Genomic DNA, 17,752 nt, shown 5'->3' with positions numbered 1-17,752 from the left:
GAATATTATTATATATATGCTGTAGTAGAAACGGCTGTCTAGCAAACTCTAAGAGAGCAACGATTATGTGTTTCTGGCATACATAGATGCCATACAACTCCATGCCCATGTCCATGCTGTTTGACAAAGCAATTCTTTTCTCTTATCTTTTGCTTGCTTGCAAAAAGCCAACCCAGAAAGACTTTTTCGGTGTAGGACATTACCTCCAAAAAGAAATAAACTCAGAAGATAGATGGAAGATAGATGAACAAATGTAGTTATGTGCATCACGAATTCCCATTCACTGGAGTCTGGGCGGCTCCAGTCCCATTCGTCGAAGAAGCTCCTGCTACCGCTTTCTCCAGCGCTTGAAGCACGTCCGCTTTCAGATCCTCCAAATCTTCAATGCCGCAGCTCAGGCGAACCAGGTCGTCAAAGACCCCCGCCGCTTCCCTCTGCTCCTTGGGGATACCGGCATGCGTCATGCTGGAAGGCACCTCGCACAGACTCTCGATCCCGCCCAGACTCTCGGCCAGCACGAAAATGCGCGTGTTCTGGCAGAACCGCTCCGCCGCTTGCTTGCCGCCTTGGATGCGGAAACTCAGCATTCCACCGCCCATGCCGTCTCGGTGCTGTTTCAGTGCAATGGCGCGGTTGGGATGTGATTCAATGCCCGGGTAGTTCACCGACTTGACCAGCGGGGACGCCTCGAGCGCCCGCGCGATGGCAGTCGCATTCTTCGTGGCCTCCCGCACACGCAGATGCAGCGTTTTCAAGCCCCGGTGGGCGAGCCAGCAGTCAAATGGAGACGGAACGGCGCCAATGGCGTTCTGTAAAAACGTGAGGCGCTCCTTGAGTTCGGGGGAATTGAAGGCAGCAACGCCCATCAAAACATCCTAGGTAGAACGGTCAATTAGGTAACTTCACAAGAACAGTGGCGGCTGGCCTACCGAATGCCCATTGATATACTTGGTGACGGAGTGGACAACAATATCCGCACCGTGATCGAGAGGGTTCTGGATGTACGGGCTCAGGAAAGTGTTGTCGACCACAACCAGAATGCCATGTCGGTGCGCGATCGTGGCCACTTTGCGAATGTCGACCAGACCCAAGGTGGGGTTTGACGGACTCTCGATCCAAATCAGCTTCGTGTCATTCGGGCGGATGAGCTCCTCGACGTTGATCTCAATGGCCGGCGTGAAGGTGACGTGCACGCCGTGTGCGGCCGCAACCTTGGTGAAATACCGGTGTGTGCCGCCATAGACATCTAATACGGAGACGACATGCGATCCTGCCGCGAGGGACTGCAGGATGATGGCAGTAGTTGCGGAGCCGGACGAAAAGGCAAGGGCGTATTTCGCATGTTCCAGTGCTGCGATGGCCTCTTCAAAGTTATCTCTGGGAGAGTCTCAGCAATGCGCCAACGTGTGCTTGCAGGCACAACCACATACCGGTTTGGATTCGCGCTCCGCGTGTACTCGTAATTTCCGACGGGTTTGCCTACGCCTGTCTGAGCGAATGTCGTCGAAAGGGATATCTATTGAAGGGAACAGTTTTTCCTCGTAAGCGTCAACGTCCAGGCAAATTGCGGGGCACAAAAAAGACGTTCCGGCAAACTTACCGGTGCAATGACAGCTCCCGTGGTCGGATCATGATGCGCTCCAGAATGCACCGCGCGAGTCGCAAACCGATGCTCTGGCGATGGAGGGCGAGGAGGCGTCTCGAGCGAGTCGGCAGGTCGCAATTGGGGATTGCTGGAGGGAAGAGTCATCCTGACGTTGGCGGGGCAGAACAAGCTTCCGCAAGACGAAGCTGCAGAACAGAGGAGAACAACCCAGAGTTGTAGAGTCTCTGAATGAATCTCTTCAAGGAAGAAAGCAATGATCTGGTCCCTTTGGAAGGGAAGAAGTGCAGAAGAAAAGTGATAAGATTCAAACAGGGTTCAGCTTAATAATAATAATCTAGATCCATCCATCATTTCCTGTCTGCGGATTTCAAATCAAACGCACAGACAGAATCATCTTATTATTATTACCAAGACTTTCTTTTTTTAGCTCCAGAGAGGCAAGATCCGGCCTGCCATGAACAAACACGGGCGTGGTCTTGGATTCGGCGTTCCGCGTGCCATGAATTCTCTGCCAGACTTCCGCCGCGAACCCAGGTTCTGGAGCCTTGGCTGATGATTTATCAGATCGTTTTCCATCCCTTGCTAGCACGCCATCAGAGCAGGACATGTAATCATCGACATGTTCTGCTGCCTGCCGAGTTCCAACGGCTACCAACTGAAAAAATTGTGTATTTTCAAGATGCCACACACACACTATCTATGACGCTGCGACCGAAACACCGCTGAAGCTCGTACACGGTACAGGTAACGGTCACCTAGGCAAATGAAGGTTACTGAGTTACTCGCAACTAATTTAGTGGCAGCTAAATGGACTAGTCAGACCATTCCCATGATGCCGTCAAATTGATTCCATCCCACTTCGCGCAAGACTAAGAAGAATTAGCAGATCAGAGTGGAGCCCGCCCCGTCATTTCGCACGCCGTCGGTAGCCGACGCCCCTTCACGCGCCCAGAAAGGGATTGCAGGCCTTGCTATCGCTATCAGCGTGTTTCTAGCAGCATCTACGTCAGAGTACATTCAAGCCATACATCACTTCATTCGTAATCAGTGTTTCATCTGGATTATTTCTCTGCTATATGGCTTGAAGCCTAGCTGATCTATCTATCTATCGGGGTACGCAGAAGCTAAATGGAACTACATAATCAATGATATCGAGGACCAGCCATTTTGTTTCAAGAAATCTCAGTACCCTTGCGTAAGAGTTGTCTGAGTGACACCTCCCGTCCAGAACGACTTCAAAAGGAATGGGATAGCGATCACCACCAAGATATAGGCCCCAGACCTGCCATCTGCATGGAACCCTGTATCAGAAGCAAACCGTCAGTATACATAGTCAATGACAAAGAAGGACACACGGAAATACATACCACAATCGAGTACGGCGGCTTTCGTTCCGACACGGTCGTCGCATCTTGCTGATCCGGGGCGTTGGGGATCTGATCGTGCCATTCCTCCATTTCCACCCGGAGCCGCACTATCTCACCGACATCGAAATAGAATGTTGCTCCTTCTTCATTCTCCCAGACCCAAACCTGGTCGGCATAGTCACTGCAAACGTCAATTGGCTGAAATGGAAACAGACTAGAGGCAATTAAACTTACAATCGGGAGCCTTCCAAGAGCAGATCAGGCGGCACGAGGATGTCATTGAAGAACTCTACCCCAACTTTATCTCTGTCAGCAAAACTCGTAAACCACGTCGAGCCTTCCTGGCAGGAAAGACGTACTTTTGATCCCATTCTCGCTGGAGCTGGTGATTTTGCCAAGGATGATCTCTCCTTTGAACGGTCTGAACACTATAAGACGAAATTTGACTAAAAACGGAAGTTAGCAGGCAGCCTCTTTTTTGAAGGCGAGATGCAGCTCTTGTCAGAAACTGCCAGTAAGAACCTACCATTAACATTGACGAGACCGGTACCATGCCCGATCAGGCCATCTGAAGACTCGAGCAAATCATAGAATCCAATACATAGCCCAATTTTCTGGATGACCTGTCAAGCGGCGATTTTTGTCAGTAGTGACAAAAGACAAGACGAGCTTGGACAGAAGAAGAAGAAGCTGACTTTGTTCGCATATTTCGCGTTGATATTGTCCTCGATCGCTACCGAGCTGAACTTGGAAAAATCCTCTGGCGAGATCTGAATCAGATCGGAGATCGTAGCCTTCAGGAGAAGAGAAATAGGTCAGACGGATGACTTTCCCAGCAGAAGAAGAGCAGATAACTTAGAAAACGTACTAGAAGAAACATGGTGTCTGCTGGGTATGTCGAAAGAACTAGGTACGGAGTAGTTTTTAGGCCGATCTACGGATGTCGGGAAGATCAAAACGGGGGACTGGATGCTACTGCCATCCTGACGACAGGACTAGGATAATAGAGGAGGCTGGTCTAGAGATCCATCGCGACCAGACTGACACTGAAGTGCAAAGACCTGGCTCTTGATCCCACGCAAATTCGAACAATGAAATATCGACAGCCAATCAGCGCCATGCAGACGCCTGCAAAGACATCGCCCCACGTGATCGACGCGCTTTCCCATTTTTGGACATGACCTCTCAGCTGCCATCGGAACGGAACAACATCTCCGACCGCTTTACGATGCCTGCCTCGTGCTCCAGCAGACAAAGACTCGGTCGGCCGACGCCGGTCAGTCTTCTGACAGCATCAGAAGGTGTGTCGCCATGAAAGAACCCTAGAATCAGACGACAGCGCCCTTCTCTCCCACGATGGCATCTCGTGGGTTTTCCTTCCCTCCTCCTCCGCCGCCGCCACCTCCGCAGCAGCATCACGCGCCTGGATTCCAGAGTTCCGCCGCGTCTTACGGACAGAACAATACCAGCTATGGACAGCGGGGCGGACGCCCCTCTGGCGGCTACCACAACAGGGGCCGGGGACGGGGAGGCGGAAACCGTGGTGGTCGAGGAGGGCATTTTGGCAATAGCGACAGCAACCATGCGGCTTCATACCGTGCCAACCCGTCAGTGAACTATGGCGGATATCCCGCGGCTTCTACCTTCTCCTCGCCGTCGACTGTGACGGGCGCGTCGCCCTACCAGAGCTCCTCGCAATTCCAACCACATCAGACTCAGCCAGCCTATCCGCCGCCGGGCCAGCAGTATTCTCAGCCGCCTCCGCCCTTACCGCCATACTCCCCTCATCCTAATTACGACGCGGGCTACGGCGCATCGTCTGCGCATCCTCAGGTCCCGTCATACTCTCCTCAATCCGCGGCTGGATATGCGCCTGGCATCTCCCCGCCTCCGCCCTCTTCGTCGTCAGCGTCTCATGCACCTCCAGGCCCTCCGATTGTAGCGCCGCCCATGCGCTGGGGTTACGACAATTCCGGAGCTGGAGGATTCTATTCCGGTGCTCCGAACGGCTCTACACCCAATTCTTTATCTCATCCTGGCTACGGGAATGTTCATTCCAACTCGCATCCCGGAGGAAATAATTTTACGAAGCATGGACACAAACGCGCCTATTCATCTGCCTTTGAAAAACCAACGACTTCCGCTCCACGGACCCCAGCACCACCTCCGGTGCCTAGTTTTGGAAATCCGCTCCCTGCCAAGCCACCTCCGCCCGTCGACGCAACGCGGAAACAACCGAAGAAGAAGAAACGCCGATTTAATCAGCTTGGCCTGACCCCCAAGACCGAAGAGCATGAGTCGAGTGAGGAGGAAGATGATGCGGATGAAGAGGCTCGGTTTGTTTCCAGCAGCAGCGGTAGTGGTACCGGACCGTTGCAGTTTACTTACAAAGGGCGGACCTCGACGTTACAAACTCCGGAAGAAATCGCCGCTTGGATCGAGGAGCGGAAGAAGCGATATCCCACTAAGGCACGCATCGAAGAGAAGAAGAAGGCTATGGAGGAGGCTAGGAAACAGAAGGAGATGCAAAGGGAGGAAGCCCGACGCCAGCAGAAAGAGGCCCGGGCCCAAAAGGAACGGGCGAAATCCGAACGCAAAGAACAGCGGGACGAGAGTACCGACCCGATCGATGCCGCCGTCAAGGCCAAGCTCAAGGCAGAGAAACTCCGGAAGAAGCTCATCAAGGAAGAGAAACGGGTGGCCAAGGCGGAGGCGGATGCTGAGCGGGCTCGGCTTAAAGCTGAAGCCTTGCAACAGAGCCTGGCCGCGAAGTCAGACGAGACTGGGCCGGACGCCTCTGAGAATCCCGGAGGCGATTCTTCTCAAGCGGCGGATACAGCGCTTCCCGGCAGCGATGCGGCGCATCCGGCCGTCAACGGTACCGACGGGGTCCAGGCGGATGGAAATCAGGAGACAGATAACAACCAAAATGGGTTAACTCATTCACATGCGACAGCGACTGCTGGAGCCGAACCATCTGTGCCATCGTCGCCAGGGGCTTCTGATACGAGCGACGAAACGTCTTCCAGCGGGTCTGACTTGTCGTCATCGGACAGCGACGATGACAGTGATGAAGACGAAGACGACGAAGACGACGACTCGGCTCCCGAAGAAATTTCCTCCCGTCGTGAAGGGCCCGAGCGGGTTCCTGCGCCGTCGCGAGACAGCCGTCAGAAGAAAAAGGGGCTATGCCGCCATTTTGCCCGGAAGGGACGCTGCTCGCGCGGAGACCGGTGCCGGTTCGCGCACGAGCTGACTGAGGGTGGTGCAGGCAAGGCGCGACCGGGCGAGGCCAAGGGCCGGGGACAGACAGCAAAGAGGGGACTTTTTCAACTGGTGAGAGAGACACTACTTTTTTTTTTAATTATTCCTGACTAATACTGTTTTTTTTTTCAGCTTCTGGAGCGTGAAGCAGAAGAACGGGATCGCCGGGTGATGCAGGCCATTGCCTGGCTAGGGGAGCATGGCCTGCTGGATGACCCGAGCAGCGAGAAGGCGTCGGACGAGGCGACGAGCAAGCCAGCTCCAGCGATTCCGCCGGTTCACGACGAGGTCGACACGAAAGATGCTGCCGGAGTTAAGGCGGCTGATGAGACGGGGGCGTCATAATCGCCGACGGCCAAGTCATGAAGGGTTGCTCGTGTATCACCCTATGTGGGTGGGAATGAAATATTATTTTTCTAACTACATTATTAGAAAAGTTTTGGAGATACAGTAATAATGATGGTTACGAGGGTGGCCACCACCGTCAGGAATCTATCGGGCACGCCATCATGTGGTGCGACAGTGTACAACGATGTATGTACGGAATAGTATAGACCAAACTCTGTGCTGTACAACCTGGCGGGCATCATGATTCTGATCGAGACCATGCTAAATTCCGGTCCTTGTACCACCACGATGCAAATGCAATGCAGTGCAGTGCAATGTGGGTAGTAGTACCTTAGTATAATCCGTACACTGTACAACATCTCCAGGTTACGCCCGTGGGATGCATGTCTCGGACAAACACAAACAGACTGACGTCACTCACTGTCTCGGGGGAGAAGAAGTGCAGTGACGGTGAATTGTCATGTGAGAAGCAGACAGACAAACTAAGTAGCTAGACTAATTACTGGAGACATTTCGAGATGGTTTCCTTGACGTCCTCTCCTTTCCTTGCTTCCCGTGAGGTTTGTGTGGATAAATGGATGTTGTCTTATTCCCATCTGTTTGACTCGATTTGTTGCTGATCACGGGATCGGGATCATGGGATCACGTGGAGGTCAGTCCAGATAATTGTCTCGGGAAGGCCACAGGCATCGACGTGTAGCAGGTACGTACAGTACAGCTGGCTCTGACGTGCACTGCGTGTCAGGTGCCTGACTTGATCTCATCATCTCCTCATTATCTCATTTTCTATACTGCTTACTGTGTTGGCTGAGAGCAATCAAGGCTTCTGACGCCAATCGTTGATTACTAACTATCGGTGGGGCGTTCCTGGCCCAATGGCTGCGATCCACGGATCGTATGGCAGGATCCCGCCAATCACCGTGGAGCTGATGCCAGGCGCGATGAACTCATTCGCTCTCCCTTCGGGTGTTCTTTCTTCCGGTGTGCGCTCACTCCTATTGGCCAATTCCCTAATCTTCTCCTCTGTCTTCATCTTGGAACAGTCGATAATCCATCAATAATTCCCGGTTTATGAACTGACTGTCCGACGGTAGCACGGGTGCTCTGACTCTCCGTCTAATATTGCTATCGCTATTAATTAGAGTTTTCGTCAGTCTTCGCCATCATCGCATCGCCTTCCGTAATCGTCCGGCTATGCCGGCACAAGACCGCGCTAGGCGAACACGCGATGCTCCTTTCAGCACGCCGTCCAGCACGCTTTGCTTGTTCCTGTTAAGTCTCCTCGCTGGTGGATCCTGGAGCCCCTCTCTCCGCACTTCGACGGCCATGATCCATCAATGATCAGCCTATCCGTCCGCCCAAGTACGGTTGGGCCACTCGCCGCTCATTTTCTTCAGGCTGGCTAGGCTGGAGCCGATCGCATTCGACACCAACGAAGCTATGTCTTAGCCCCGTTGCCTGTGCTGGGAATTTGCCTCCCTGGCTCCTTTTAATGGCTATTTCTCTCTGACCCCTCGTGTCTTCTCTCTGTTGTTGCCTTGCTGCTGAGGTCGAGATCCAGCGCCCGATTGTATTCCCTTCGCGGCTTCCACTCTTTTCCTACGATCGTTATCTGCCTTTTTCGCTTCTTGACTCTCTTTGCTCGTATCCAGGGGCTCCTTTGTTCTCAGTAATCCTTTTTTTTCTAATTAATCAACCACCATGCGTGCTGTCGTGCTCACCCTCAGCGCCTTCGCGGCCCTCGTCGCTGCGGCGGACAACCCGTTCCAGATCCCCAATGGCGGCTACACCTTCACCGCTGGCCAGCCCACCACTCTGCACTGGGACCCGACCACCAAGGGCACTGTCTCGCTGCAGCTGCAGTGGGGATCTGTGACCACCCCTGATCAGGGAATCACCATCGCGAGTGAGTGCCTCCTGTCGTGGCGAAGAGCATGCAACACGGCGGCTGTTACTGACGCTTGACACTGGACAGGCCACATTGACAACACGGGCACCTACACCTGGAATGTCCCGGCCGATCTCGCTGCGCAGCCCGACTTCACCATCCGGATCACCGATGACTCTGACCCCAGCGACGTGAACTTCTTGCCGCGCTTCGTCATCGCGGGCGCCTCGGGCACTGCCAGCGTTACTTCGGCCACTTCCACCGGCACGTCGGCCTCTGCTTCTTCGACTGGTAGCAGCGCTGCGTCGTCGACTACTCTGATCACGACGACCACTCCTGCCTCATCGTCTTCTTCTGCTGCCGCGTCCTCGACGACCAAGTCCAGCTCGGCTTCTGCCTCGGCCTCGTCTTCGTCGGCTTCTGCTTCGGCTACTTCCAGCAGCAGCAGCAGCAGCAGCACCTCGAGCGCTTCGTCCACTGCCACCGCGACCTCGACCGGCAAGCCCACGAGTGTGCCAAACGTTGGCGGCGCCGCTGCTCTGAAGGTGCCCGGTGCTCTGATGGGTCTGGTCATGGGTGCGATGGCGATGCTGTAAACCAGAAGCCTCCGTCTACAATATTTTACCTTTTCACTTCTTCTTCTCTTCATTCTTATTCTTAATTAATGTATCATTTTTGTATAACCAGTCAATGTGCGCGACCAACAGAATGACATGGCTGTGTTAGTACTGATATTACTCTTTTTTTTTAAAAAAAAATTTTTGTCTTTGTCTTGTCTTGGTACATGTATTCATGTATGTATGCTTAAATATGGAATTCCGAATATGTACAGTACAATGTACAGTACCAGGAACAGCAAGTACCGTACAGTACGTACGTACATTACATGAGTGGGTGAATTTGAATAATGATCTTTTCAGTATTAACCAAGAAGTCGTAGTTAGTACTTACTGTACTGTCCTGTTGTATATCTATATTGTAGTGTACAGTACAGTAAATAGTTTCTGCAAGACTAAACACGGAATTAACCCATTATATTACTGGATAGGATATTAGTTAGGTATACGAGTAAATAGGTAAATCAGTTTTGTTACCCATTAAGGAAGGATCTTTATATATCTTTATATATAACACTTGTATGCAAACGTACAGTAGAAGCGTACAGGAATGTACATATATACATGTAGGTGGAATGGAAAAGAGTAATAATAAGTGAGATCAAGTAATAATTGATCCACGTACAGTACTGTACATACACTACACTACAGTAAATAAATATATGTATCCAACAAAAGATACATTATAAGTAGATAGATAGAATAATAAATAAATATGGAGAGGTTCAAGTTCTTTGATTGGATGATCTTCTTTTCGAAACTTTTGAAACTTTTGAAACTTGCTTTTGAAGAAGTCTTGCTTTTGAGTAAATTGAGATTGAAGGAAAGAAATGAGATGAGGCATTCTGATTGTCATACTTAAACAAATAAATAAATGAAATAAACCGAATCTGAATCCGAACTCGTTTCTTTTCTTTCTTTTTATTAGCCCACCTTCTCATCCTCATCCCCCTCCCCAACAGGCGCCAGCACCGGCGTAGCAGACACAGACACAATCTCCACGCGATCCAACAACCGACTCGCCTCTTCGGACTCTTCTTCTTCCTCTTCCTCCGCAACCGCATGCGTGTACAGCCTGTTGAAAGCCGAGTCGCTCGAGAGCAGCGTGTACGGGTCGTCGAACTCGATCAGTCGGCCGCCTTCCAGCATGGCGACCTTGTCGAAGTCCAGGATCGTGTCCAGCTTGTGCGCTACGGCGAGTATCGTGTGGTTGGAGAATTTCTCCCGGATGACGCGCTGCATGATCTCGTCGGTTTTGCTGTCGACGCTGTGGAGTGGTCAGAATCGTTTTTTAAGGTGATGGATATAAAAAAGGCGATGTGATGGATAAGTGCAGGGCTAGGGTTATGCATACTTGCTGGTAGCTTCGTCCAGGACGAGAATCGTGCTCGGCCGGAGCATCGCGCGTGCCAGGCAGAAGAGCTGTTTCTGCCCGTGCGAGAGATGCAGCTCTTCAATGTCGACGTCCAACCCGCCCTTCTCTTCGATGACAGGCAGCAACTGCACGCTCTTCAGCGCGTCGCGGATCGCCTCGTCCGTGCAAGAGCTGCCCGGGTCCGCATTCAGCCGTACACTGCCCTTGATCAGGAACGGATCTTGCGCGACTCCGGTGATCCGTGATCGGATCTCCTGGCGAGGGATCGTCGACAGATCCACGCCGTCGATGGTGATGCATCCGGAGGAGAGCTCGATCATGCGGAAGATGGTCAGGATTAAAGAGCTCTTGCCACTAGAAAACTGTAAACAAAAAAATAATTCACGATAGGAGGACTAACGACGATGGCTTACCTTCCTGTCCGTCCACAGATTCCAATCTTCTCACCGCTCTGAATCGACAGCGTGATATCTTGCACGACAGGTTCGGAAGCCCTGATTCGAAGAGTAACGTGAGATAAATTCTTTTTAACATCAGCTAAGACATGTACATACCTATATCCAGCAGACACAGACTTGAACTCGATTGCTCCCTGAGACGGCCACGAGGGCGGAACAGGGTTGTTTTCAGACGGCAGATCTTCAGACTGAACGCTCTCATTGAACACCTTGACACGCGCAATCGCCCCAATGTGCGTTTCAAGATTCGTCCAAAATGTGATGAGCATCTTGATGCTCTGGCTGAATTGGATGATATTCAGAAGGGCAACGCCCACGTAGCCTGCACTGATGGTTCCGCGCAGTTTGACCACGAGGATGATCAGGATGGTCGCGATGGCAGCGACCACCAGGTCCAGAACGAGCGTCAACCAGCGCTGGACGGCAAAGAGCAGGTAGAAAGGTCGCTGGGAACGGTCGAGCAGTTTGCGACTCTTCTCCTCCATGGCCTTTTGCCATCCAAATGCCCGGATCGTCACTAGACCGCTGAGGCATTCCGTAAACTGGGAGTATAGCGGCGCTTTGGCCTCGAGGTCCATGAACCGGAGTTGGCGGGAAGTGCGCAGATAGAATTTCTGAATAAAGTAGAGCGCGATTATCACGAATGGGAATGAGATAGCGGTGTACGGTGACGCGACGCCAATCAGGGTCGTTTGCGCAATGCAAAGGACAAAAGCTGTGGCCAAGAACGATTCGTTAGTTTCTATCTCCAAATAGAGTATATGATGTGTTGATGGTTTCTCACTTGCAAAGGTGTTAAGCGCGGCAACCGGCAGATCCATATCGATCAGTTGGAGATCCTGGCTAAACCTGTTGAGTGTCACACCAGTATCGGTGGTGGAAAAGAAAGTAGTCGGAGCGCTGTGAAAGAATTAGCACTGCAGGAAGAACTAAAAAAGTTCTGTGTCAGCATGTACCTGAGCACGGTATTGAGCAGTGTCCAGTGAAACCTCTCTCCGGACTTGGGTACCATGGTTATGATCAATTGCCTGCATCGCCATAATCAGCCTGCGTCTTCAAGACTTGCTATACGCTGCGACACTGACCAGCAGCTGATGATCAGGGAGATCAGTGCAAGCACGCCTAGCATAACATATATCCCTAGATAGTAGTTCGTTTGCTCGTATGGATACTGCACGTTGGATGCAGCCCACCACTTCAACCAGATGCCTTTCAGCAGCAGTTAGCATCGGCATACGCTGCCCGGCAGGATTGTACTCACTTGGGAACGAAATGCAAAAGATGAAAGACGAGATGCACACCACAAAAATCATAATAGGGAGCCATCCGACGGACCCCAGGTAATAGCGGTATATCGAAAAATCGCCAGTCTGCCTGTTGGCCTCTGCCTCGAAATCCTCACTCGTCTGGATCGTATTCTGATCTGCAGTGGGCTTGGGCACCGTTTTCAATGTCGACTCCTCCACGCAATAATCCCAGTCCGGGCGCGGCAGGTTGAAGCTGGATACATAGCCCCCAGTCGCAGAGAGGACGTGAAAGTTCCCTTGTTCCGCGATCCTGCCTTCTGCGTTTAGGACGACAATGTGATCGGCGTAAGGGAGGCGTTTGGCTGTGATGGACATTGTGTTAGCGCGAGGAAGAGAAGAATACACTGACAAACGGCCAGCTTACCAGACGAGGAGGCGATAAGCACTGTCGAGTTAAAACGACGCCAGATACCGGATTTGCCGATCAGGCTATGGAATATATGATTCTCTGTAGACGTGTCGAGTCCACTGAATGGATCGTCAAGAATGATAATCTCCTTTTTAGCGTACACGGCCCTAGCCAATGCCTTGGTTATAGAATTATCATTAGCTGAATTGGAAACCCAGATTCATCAACCGGAAACTACTCACCACTCGTTGACTCTGTCCCGTGCTGAGTGCGACACCTTTGCTCCCGATCATTGTCTGATCTCCGCGAGGAAGCTGACGAAGATCTTCCTCCAGGGCACACGCATGGATGACAGTGGCGTACCATTGCTCATCGAAGTCGCTAGTGGTGACTATACTATTTCGGATGGTTTCATTCATGTGCCATGGGGTCTGATCGCAGAATGCGACGCGATCGGACGACAGGTGCACCGAGCCTGCCATGCAGGGCACTTCACCCAGGATTGCCTTCAGCAGGGTGGATTTGCCGCAGCCAACAGGACCGACGATCATGGTCAATCTACTTTCCGGTACCGTCACGGTGATGGATTTCAAAAGGGGTGTCTTCTCGCGATCCCATCCAAAATCGGCTTGGTAGACTGTAATGGCATCACTCGACCGTAGATCGTTCGACTTCTTCAGCGTCGATTGCTTCAGGATTTCAGCATCGCTAGTTATGATGCTGGACTTTTCGGACATATTCAGGCCCATCTCACTTTTCGTCTCGTTTTTCAGAAGCGATTCCTCCGACCCTCCTAACGAAGACATCGCCCTGTTATCAACAAGAACATCTTTATCTAGAAACGTTTGGATACGATTGAAGCAGCCGACAGACCCCATGAACGCCGACAGAGACATGACAAGGGACGCTAGTGGCTCTGTCAATAGCGCAAAGATCGACAGCGAGGTGTATACTCGCGCCGTGTCGAGCGCGACGTTGTCGCCTCTGTTGTGAGAAATGGCCACAAAAGCGGCAAATGTGATGATCGGAGCAAAGATCTGCGTCAAATATCCTGGGGAAAATGTGTTAGGGTAATTGACAAAGCGAACGTGGAATAGTAGTTCTGTTGCGTACCGAAAGCCATATTCCATATTAAGATGCGCCTGAACCTTTTGGAGATAGTCAACTCCTCAATCCGAAGACCGTGCAGGCTCTTTAACAGTATGTCTTTTAAGCCTGTCATTTTGATACCTTTCATCGAGCCAAGCATGGCGGTCGTTGAGGAGATGCGCCTTTCGATGGCTTCCAGCCAGAGCGACTGGCGGGAGACTACAAACCCTAACACGATGATCGACCCAACAAGCGAAACTACAGATCGGACAGGTAAGAAACTATATCCTGCCCTCTAGAAATGCGCCACTCACCCAATGACACACCGATTGGAACGACGCAAGAGACACCGAGCTGTCCCTCGAGGAGGACGATTCCTACAGCGATTTCGGCCAAATTGGCCCAAATCTCATGCATAGTCTGCCAGCCTTGAACAATCTGCTCAATGTCGGCGCTCATTAGGGTCAGTGACGCCGCCGGATCAATATCACGCGCACTTAAGTGCGTTGTCTTGCGGGTGAGCATGGAAACAAGTCCTCCTCGAACCATAGTAACAGCTCGGTATGTCAGATGCTGATATTGACCCATTGTGATCTAATAATAAATCGCATCGATCAGCCTTGTCCAGGGAAGTCCGTCGCTTCGCACGTACCGCCGAGCCCACGTAGACAATGATATAGGCACCGATCAACCCATAACCGACATGTGTTGTCCAGGGCGTGACATCATCCACGGAAAGGATAACTGCTCTGTTCATCAGGAGAGGTTGGCAGAAGTTCAGCCCGATCAGACAGGCTCGTGGAGGAATGACGGCTAAAAGGGGCCACTTCAGCGTTTTTAGTGAGACAAGGAACAGGGAATTGGGCCCTTTCTGCGTCACTAATGATGGGTCAGAACCTGGGTTGCGTTGTTTTCAGTGGAACCGGCATACCTTTGGCCCATGCAGCCTCCATTCTTGAATGAACTCGTTCAGACAGGAGCTGCTTGTCGAGGAAAAAAAGGTCGTCCACCGAGAGCAGCTTCGAGAAGCCTCTTGCAAGAAGTGGGTTTAACCACCAGAAGAAACTCCTGGTGAATATACTCGCTGTGGCTTCCGGTGGATAAGCCTTGTACTCCGAACGAAGGATCCATCGCTTCTCCACCGACTCCAGCAACAGGGCCACCAGCTTCAACCCCACGGCCACTGTGAAGACAATGGCAATGGTCTTGTTGTAGTCATCTGTTTGGCGCAACCACAACGTCCGGGAGCGGGCGACATCGAAGACAAGCGTGAAGAAGAGGTAGACGTCCAACAAGAAGGAAGGACGGACGGCGCGGGTGTGCTCATAGTACGAAAGCAAGCTAAATACCAGAGTGGCCGCGAGCGTCACTGCTTGTATCGGAATAGAAGCCCTTGTTCTCTCTGAAGAGGGCAGAGTCCAGAGCGTCAGAAGGGCCAGTTGGGTGGCGCCCAGCCCAGCGTAAGTTGCCTACCGGCAAAAGGAATCGTAAGTACAGCAGCGAGCCCCGGCATGAAGCCGTGAAGGAAAGAGCACACATACAATTTTCAGAGGCAGCAACACGCTATGTACAACCTTTCTGGGCCTCCTGAAAAGGTAGAAAACACGAAACGGGACCACGAGGACCAGCAGGGCCAGCGGGAGGACTGCGAGGATGGTCTCTTCAAATAGGAGAGTGAAATCAAAGCCACCCCGACAGGAGAGCGCGTACAGGCGAAAGGTGTTGTCTGTCTCTGCACAAGAGGCGCTGTACGATTCCATTGTGTCTGCCCGTCTGGATCGGTTTCGCAACAGGACGACAGCACGAGGAGAGGGTGGTATACACGGCAGCCGGCAACGGGTCCATCCATGCCTTTTACACCTGCCCGTCACAAACACCAAGCGGCGTTCCGTGTGTTGCCATCCAGGATGCTCCTAGTGCCGTCCCCAGCGCTCGCGGACTTGCGAGAGGAACTTGGCGGTTCTGCACGGCTGAATTCGCCGAGGATTGTGCTGGACATCGGATATTGATTCAATCCCGACGCCTCGAAATACAGGCGCCATCCTGCCAGGTGGTGCAGACCAGGAACCGTTCTAATTTTGGCTGCCAGCCGAGGGTGGAGCTGCTGGTTACACCTCGTGTCTGGAGGCTGGATACGAGGTCCCTGGGAGCTTGTGAAGACGTGGAGAGCGAGTCAGACCCGCTGCGTCTTCCGTGCTCGCGTTGGCGAGCGTCATCCAGGACATCATCCGACGTAGATGGAGGATAATCACCATGAGCAGTCGACATGACGCATCCAAAGATCGATCTGGCCAGCATCGAGGGCTGGTGCAGTCGGCATGGGTCCGCCAGGCCTGTCACCGCGGAAGATCGGCGCCTCCGGATGGCTTCAGGCCCAATCGTCCGATGAGATCTCTGCAGCCCAATCTTCGACGGATCTTGGGTTCGGTTAGTCGTCGATTCGTCCGAGTTCGGGCGAGACGTGCGGCGACGGCCAACCTCGGACGGGCTTAGCGGTGACAGCGAGGCAGCATCGCAGCAAAAGCAATATAAGGCACACTTCTTGCTTTTGGCAGCTTCTCCACGAACGCCTATCAGGCCCCTGGCATGCTTGCTGTCCCAATACCGAGCCCTGCGACTGCCGCCGTCCAGGCTTCTAGAACGGCTGCAGATGTGCTGTCGGGAAGTTTGGCTCGACATCCGGTGCTCCGGAGGATGGTTACACGGCAGAGGTTGCTCTGTAGGGACACCAATGCGGTATTTCTTCACCACAAGGGCCGTCGCCGAGCCTGAGGCCTGCTGGAATGATGCCCTGCTGCCCTGGTGTGCGTTTGCACCTCTTTATCCCCCGACCGGGATCATGACAGGTGCTCGCCTCAGGCGCTGATGCCATCGGCAGTCTTCTCCACCGGACATCTGTTGGGGCCAACTGTCAGTCCGGGGAGATCATGATGAGATCTAGATCCTCGAGAGACTCGGAGGAGCATTAACGCCATTGTCTCTGTAAATGGGACCATCTCTGCCACCAATCGAGTATGTCTCATGGCCCATGCGATGCCTCTGTTTGTGCTGACCTGTATTCTCCATCTCATCATGCCATAGTTCCCGCAGCAGCCAATGGCTTTCTACATGACACGTACCCCGGATCGCTCGCTGTTTCTCACCGCTGGCCAAGACTAGGGATACGAACGCTCGGAATCGGCCGTGAATTCGCTTCCACCTCTTACGTTTTTGGCGCTTCACAACACGAACCTGGAACCCGTTGTCCGGCTGATTCTGCTCCGTATTTGATCTCCTTCCTCATGAGTCGTGGAACTAACATTATGACGGACGCTATGAGGCGGACAGTATTACCAAACTGACCACTATTGTGTCGCATGAAAGCTAATATTTTTCTCTAAAACGGAAAAAAAAGAATTGAACGGGGCCAATCAACGCATGCAGCCGGCGGACCAATCGACTTTTCAAAAGATGACATGTGTCAATCGTTCCTAGACCGCTTAATGCGCGTGGCTATCCCCTGCAAGTATATGTGTCCATTCTTCCATGGAGATGGCAAAAGGGAAATCGCCTGAATCGCGAGCCCAGAAGAAGGGGAAACCCTAAGCGACGTATACGAACACGAAGGGCACTCAAAAAGGTCGGACTGCAGATTGAGAAGCAGACCGTCTCTTAGCTCACAATCTGCGCCGTAGGGCTATCTGGAATTAGCTCCTGCTCAAGGGTATCCCAATCTGTATCAGCTGCAGATGGTCTCTTTCGCTTACCAGGGGGAGAACCAAAAATAACCACGGGGCTAAATTCGGACTACCTATCTGGGTATCAAGCTATGCCGGGCAGCTTGCAAGAGGTACGAGGTAAGCAAAAGCAAAATATGGTGTGGAGAGGCTGCTTGACTCCCATCTCGTGGGGCCGGGTGGCGCCCATAACCCTCGCCTGACAAGGGGTCCTGCAGCATCCTTGGAGGTCGTGAAAGTCAATTGCTCTTAGCTTCAAATTTTGTATCATGGACAGGACAATAAGGGCGAACGACATTGAAACACTTGAGATCCCGGCGGCATTCGGAGCCGATTCTCTTCGGATGTACCGGCTAGAATAACAAAGA

The 17,752-nt window shown here is 52.3% G+C and overlaps 4 protein-coding genes across 4 annotated transcripts; 2 read left to right on the top strand and 2 right to left on the bottom strand.

Moving 5' to 3' along the window:
• Positions 1-266: 266 nt before the first annotated feature.
• T310_1047 (Cystathionine gamma-lyase) lies at positions 267-3,853 on the bottom strand (the record flags this gene model as incomplete). The annotated part of the gene is made up of 11 exons (XM_013476090.1): positions 267-875; positions 930-1,377; positions 1,431-1,516; positions 1,601-1,864; positions 1,989-2,261; positions 2,299-2,361; positions 2,974-3,154; positions 3,208-3,262; positions 3,333-3,419; positions 3,500-3,596; positions 3,842-3,853. The coding sequence occupies 11 exons, from the start codon at positions 3,851-3,853 to the stop codon at positions 267-269; spliced, it is 2,175 nt and encodes a 724-aa protein (XP_013331544.1).
• Positions 3,854-4,329: 476 nt separating this feature from the next.
• T310_1046 (CCCH zinc finger protein) lies at positions 4,330-6,582 on the top strand (the record flags this gene model as incomplete). Its single annotated transcript, XM_013476089.1, has 2 exons — positions 4,330-6,309; positions 6,370-6,582. The coding sequence occupies 2 exons, from the start codon at positions 4,330-4,332 to the stop codon at positions 6,580-6,582; spliced, it is 2,193 nt and encodes a 730-aa protein (XP_013331543.1).
• A 1,704-nt stretch (positions 6,583-8,286) lies between these two features.
• Positions 8,287-9,069, top strand: T310_1045 (uncharacterized protein; the record flags this gene model as incomplete). The annotated part of the gene is made up of 2 exons (XM_013476088.1): positions 8,287-8,491; positions 8,561-9,069. 2 exons carry the CDS (start codon positions 8,287-8,289, stop codon positions 9,067-9,069), a joined length of 714 nt encoding a protein of 237 aa, XP_013331542.1.
• Positions 9,070-9,355: 286 nt separating this feature from the next.
• On the bottom strand, positions 9,356-15,428 carry T310_1044 (2-alkenal reductase; the record flags this gene model as incomplete). The annotated part of the gene is made up of 16 exons (XM_013476087.1): positions 9,356-9,444; positions 9,624-9,735; positions 10,024-10,357; positions 10,445-10,819; positions 10,879-10,959; positions 11,020-11,665; positions 11,708-11,823; positions 12,009-12,132; positions 12,185-12,532; positions 12,595-12,757; positions 12,822-13,630; positions 13,693-13,926; positions 13,983-14,262; positions 14,321-14,565; positions 14,600-15,137; positions 15,210-15,428. The coding sequence occupies 16 exons, from the start codon at positions 15,426-15,428 to the stop codon at positions 9,356-9,358; spliced, it is 4,713 nt and encodes a 1,570-aa protein (XP_013331541.1).
• Positions 15,429-17,752: the final 2,324 nt, after the last annotated feature.

This window comes from Rasamsonia emersonii (assembly GCF_000968595.1).
Source record: "Rasamsonia emersonii CBS 393.64 chromosome Unknown ctg1118621759972, whole genome shotgun sequence".
Lineage (NCBI taxonomy): Eukaryota > Fungi > Ascomycota > Eurotiomycetes > Eurotiales > Trichocomaceae > Rasamsonia > Rasamsonia emersonii.
This window is presented reverse-complemented; position numbering and strand designations above follow the sequence as displayed.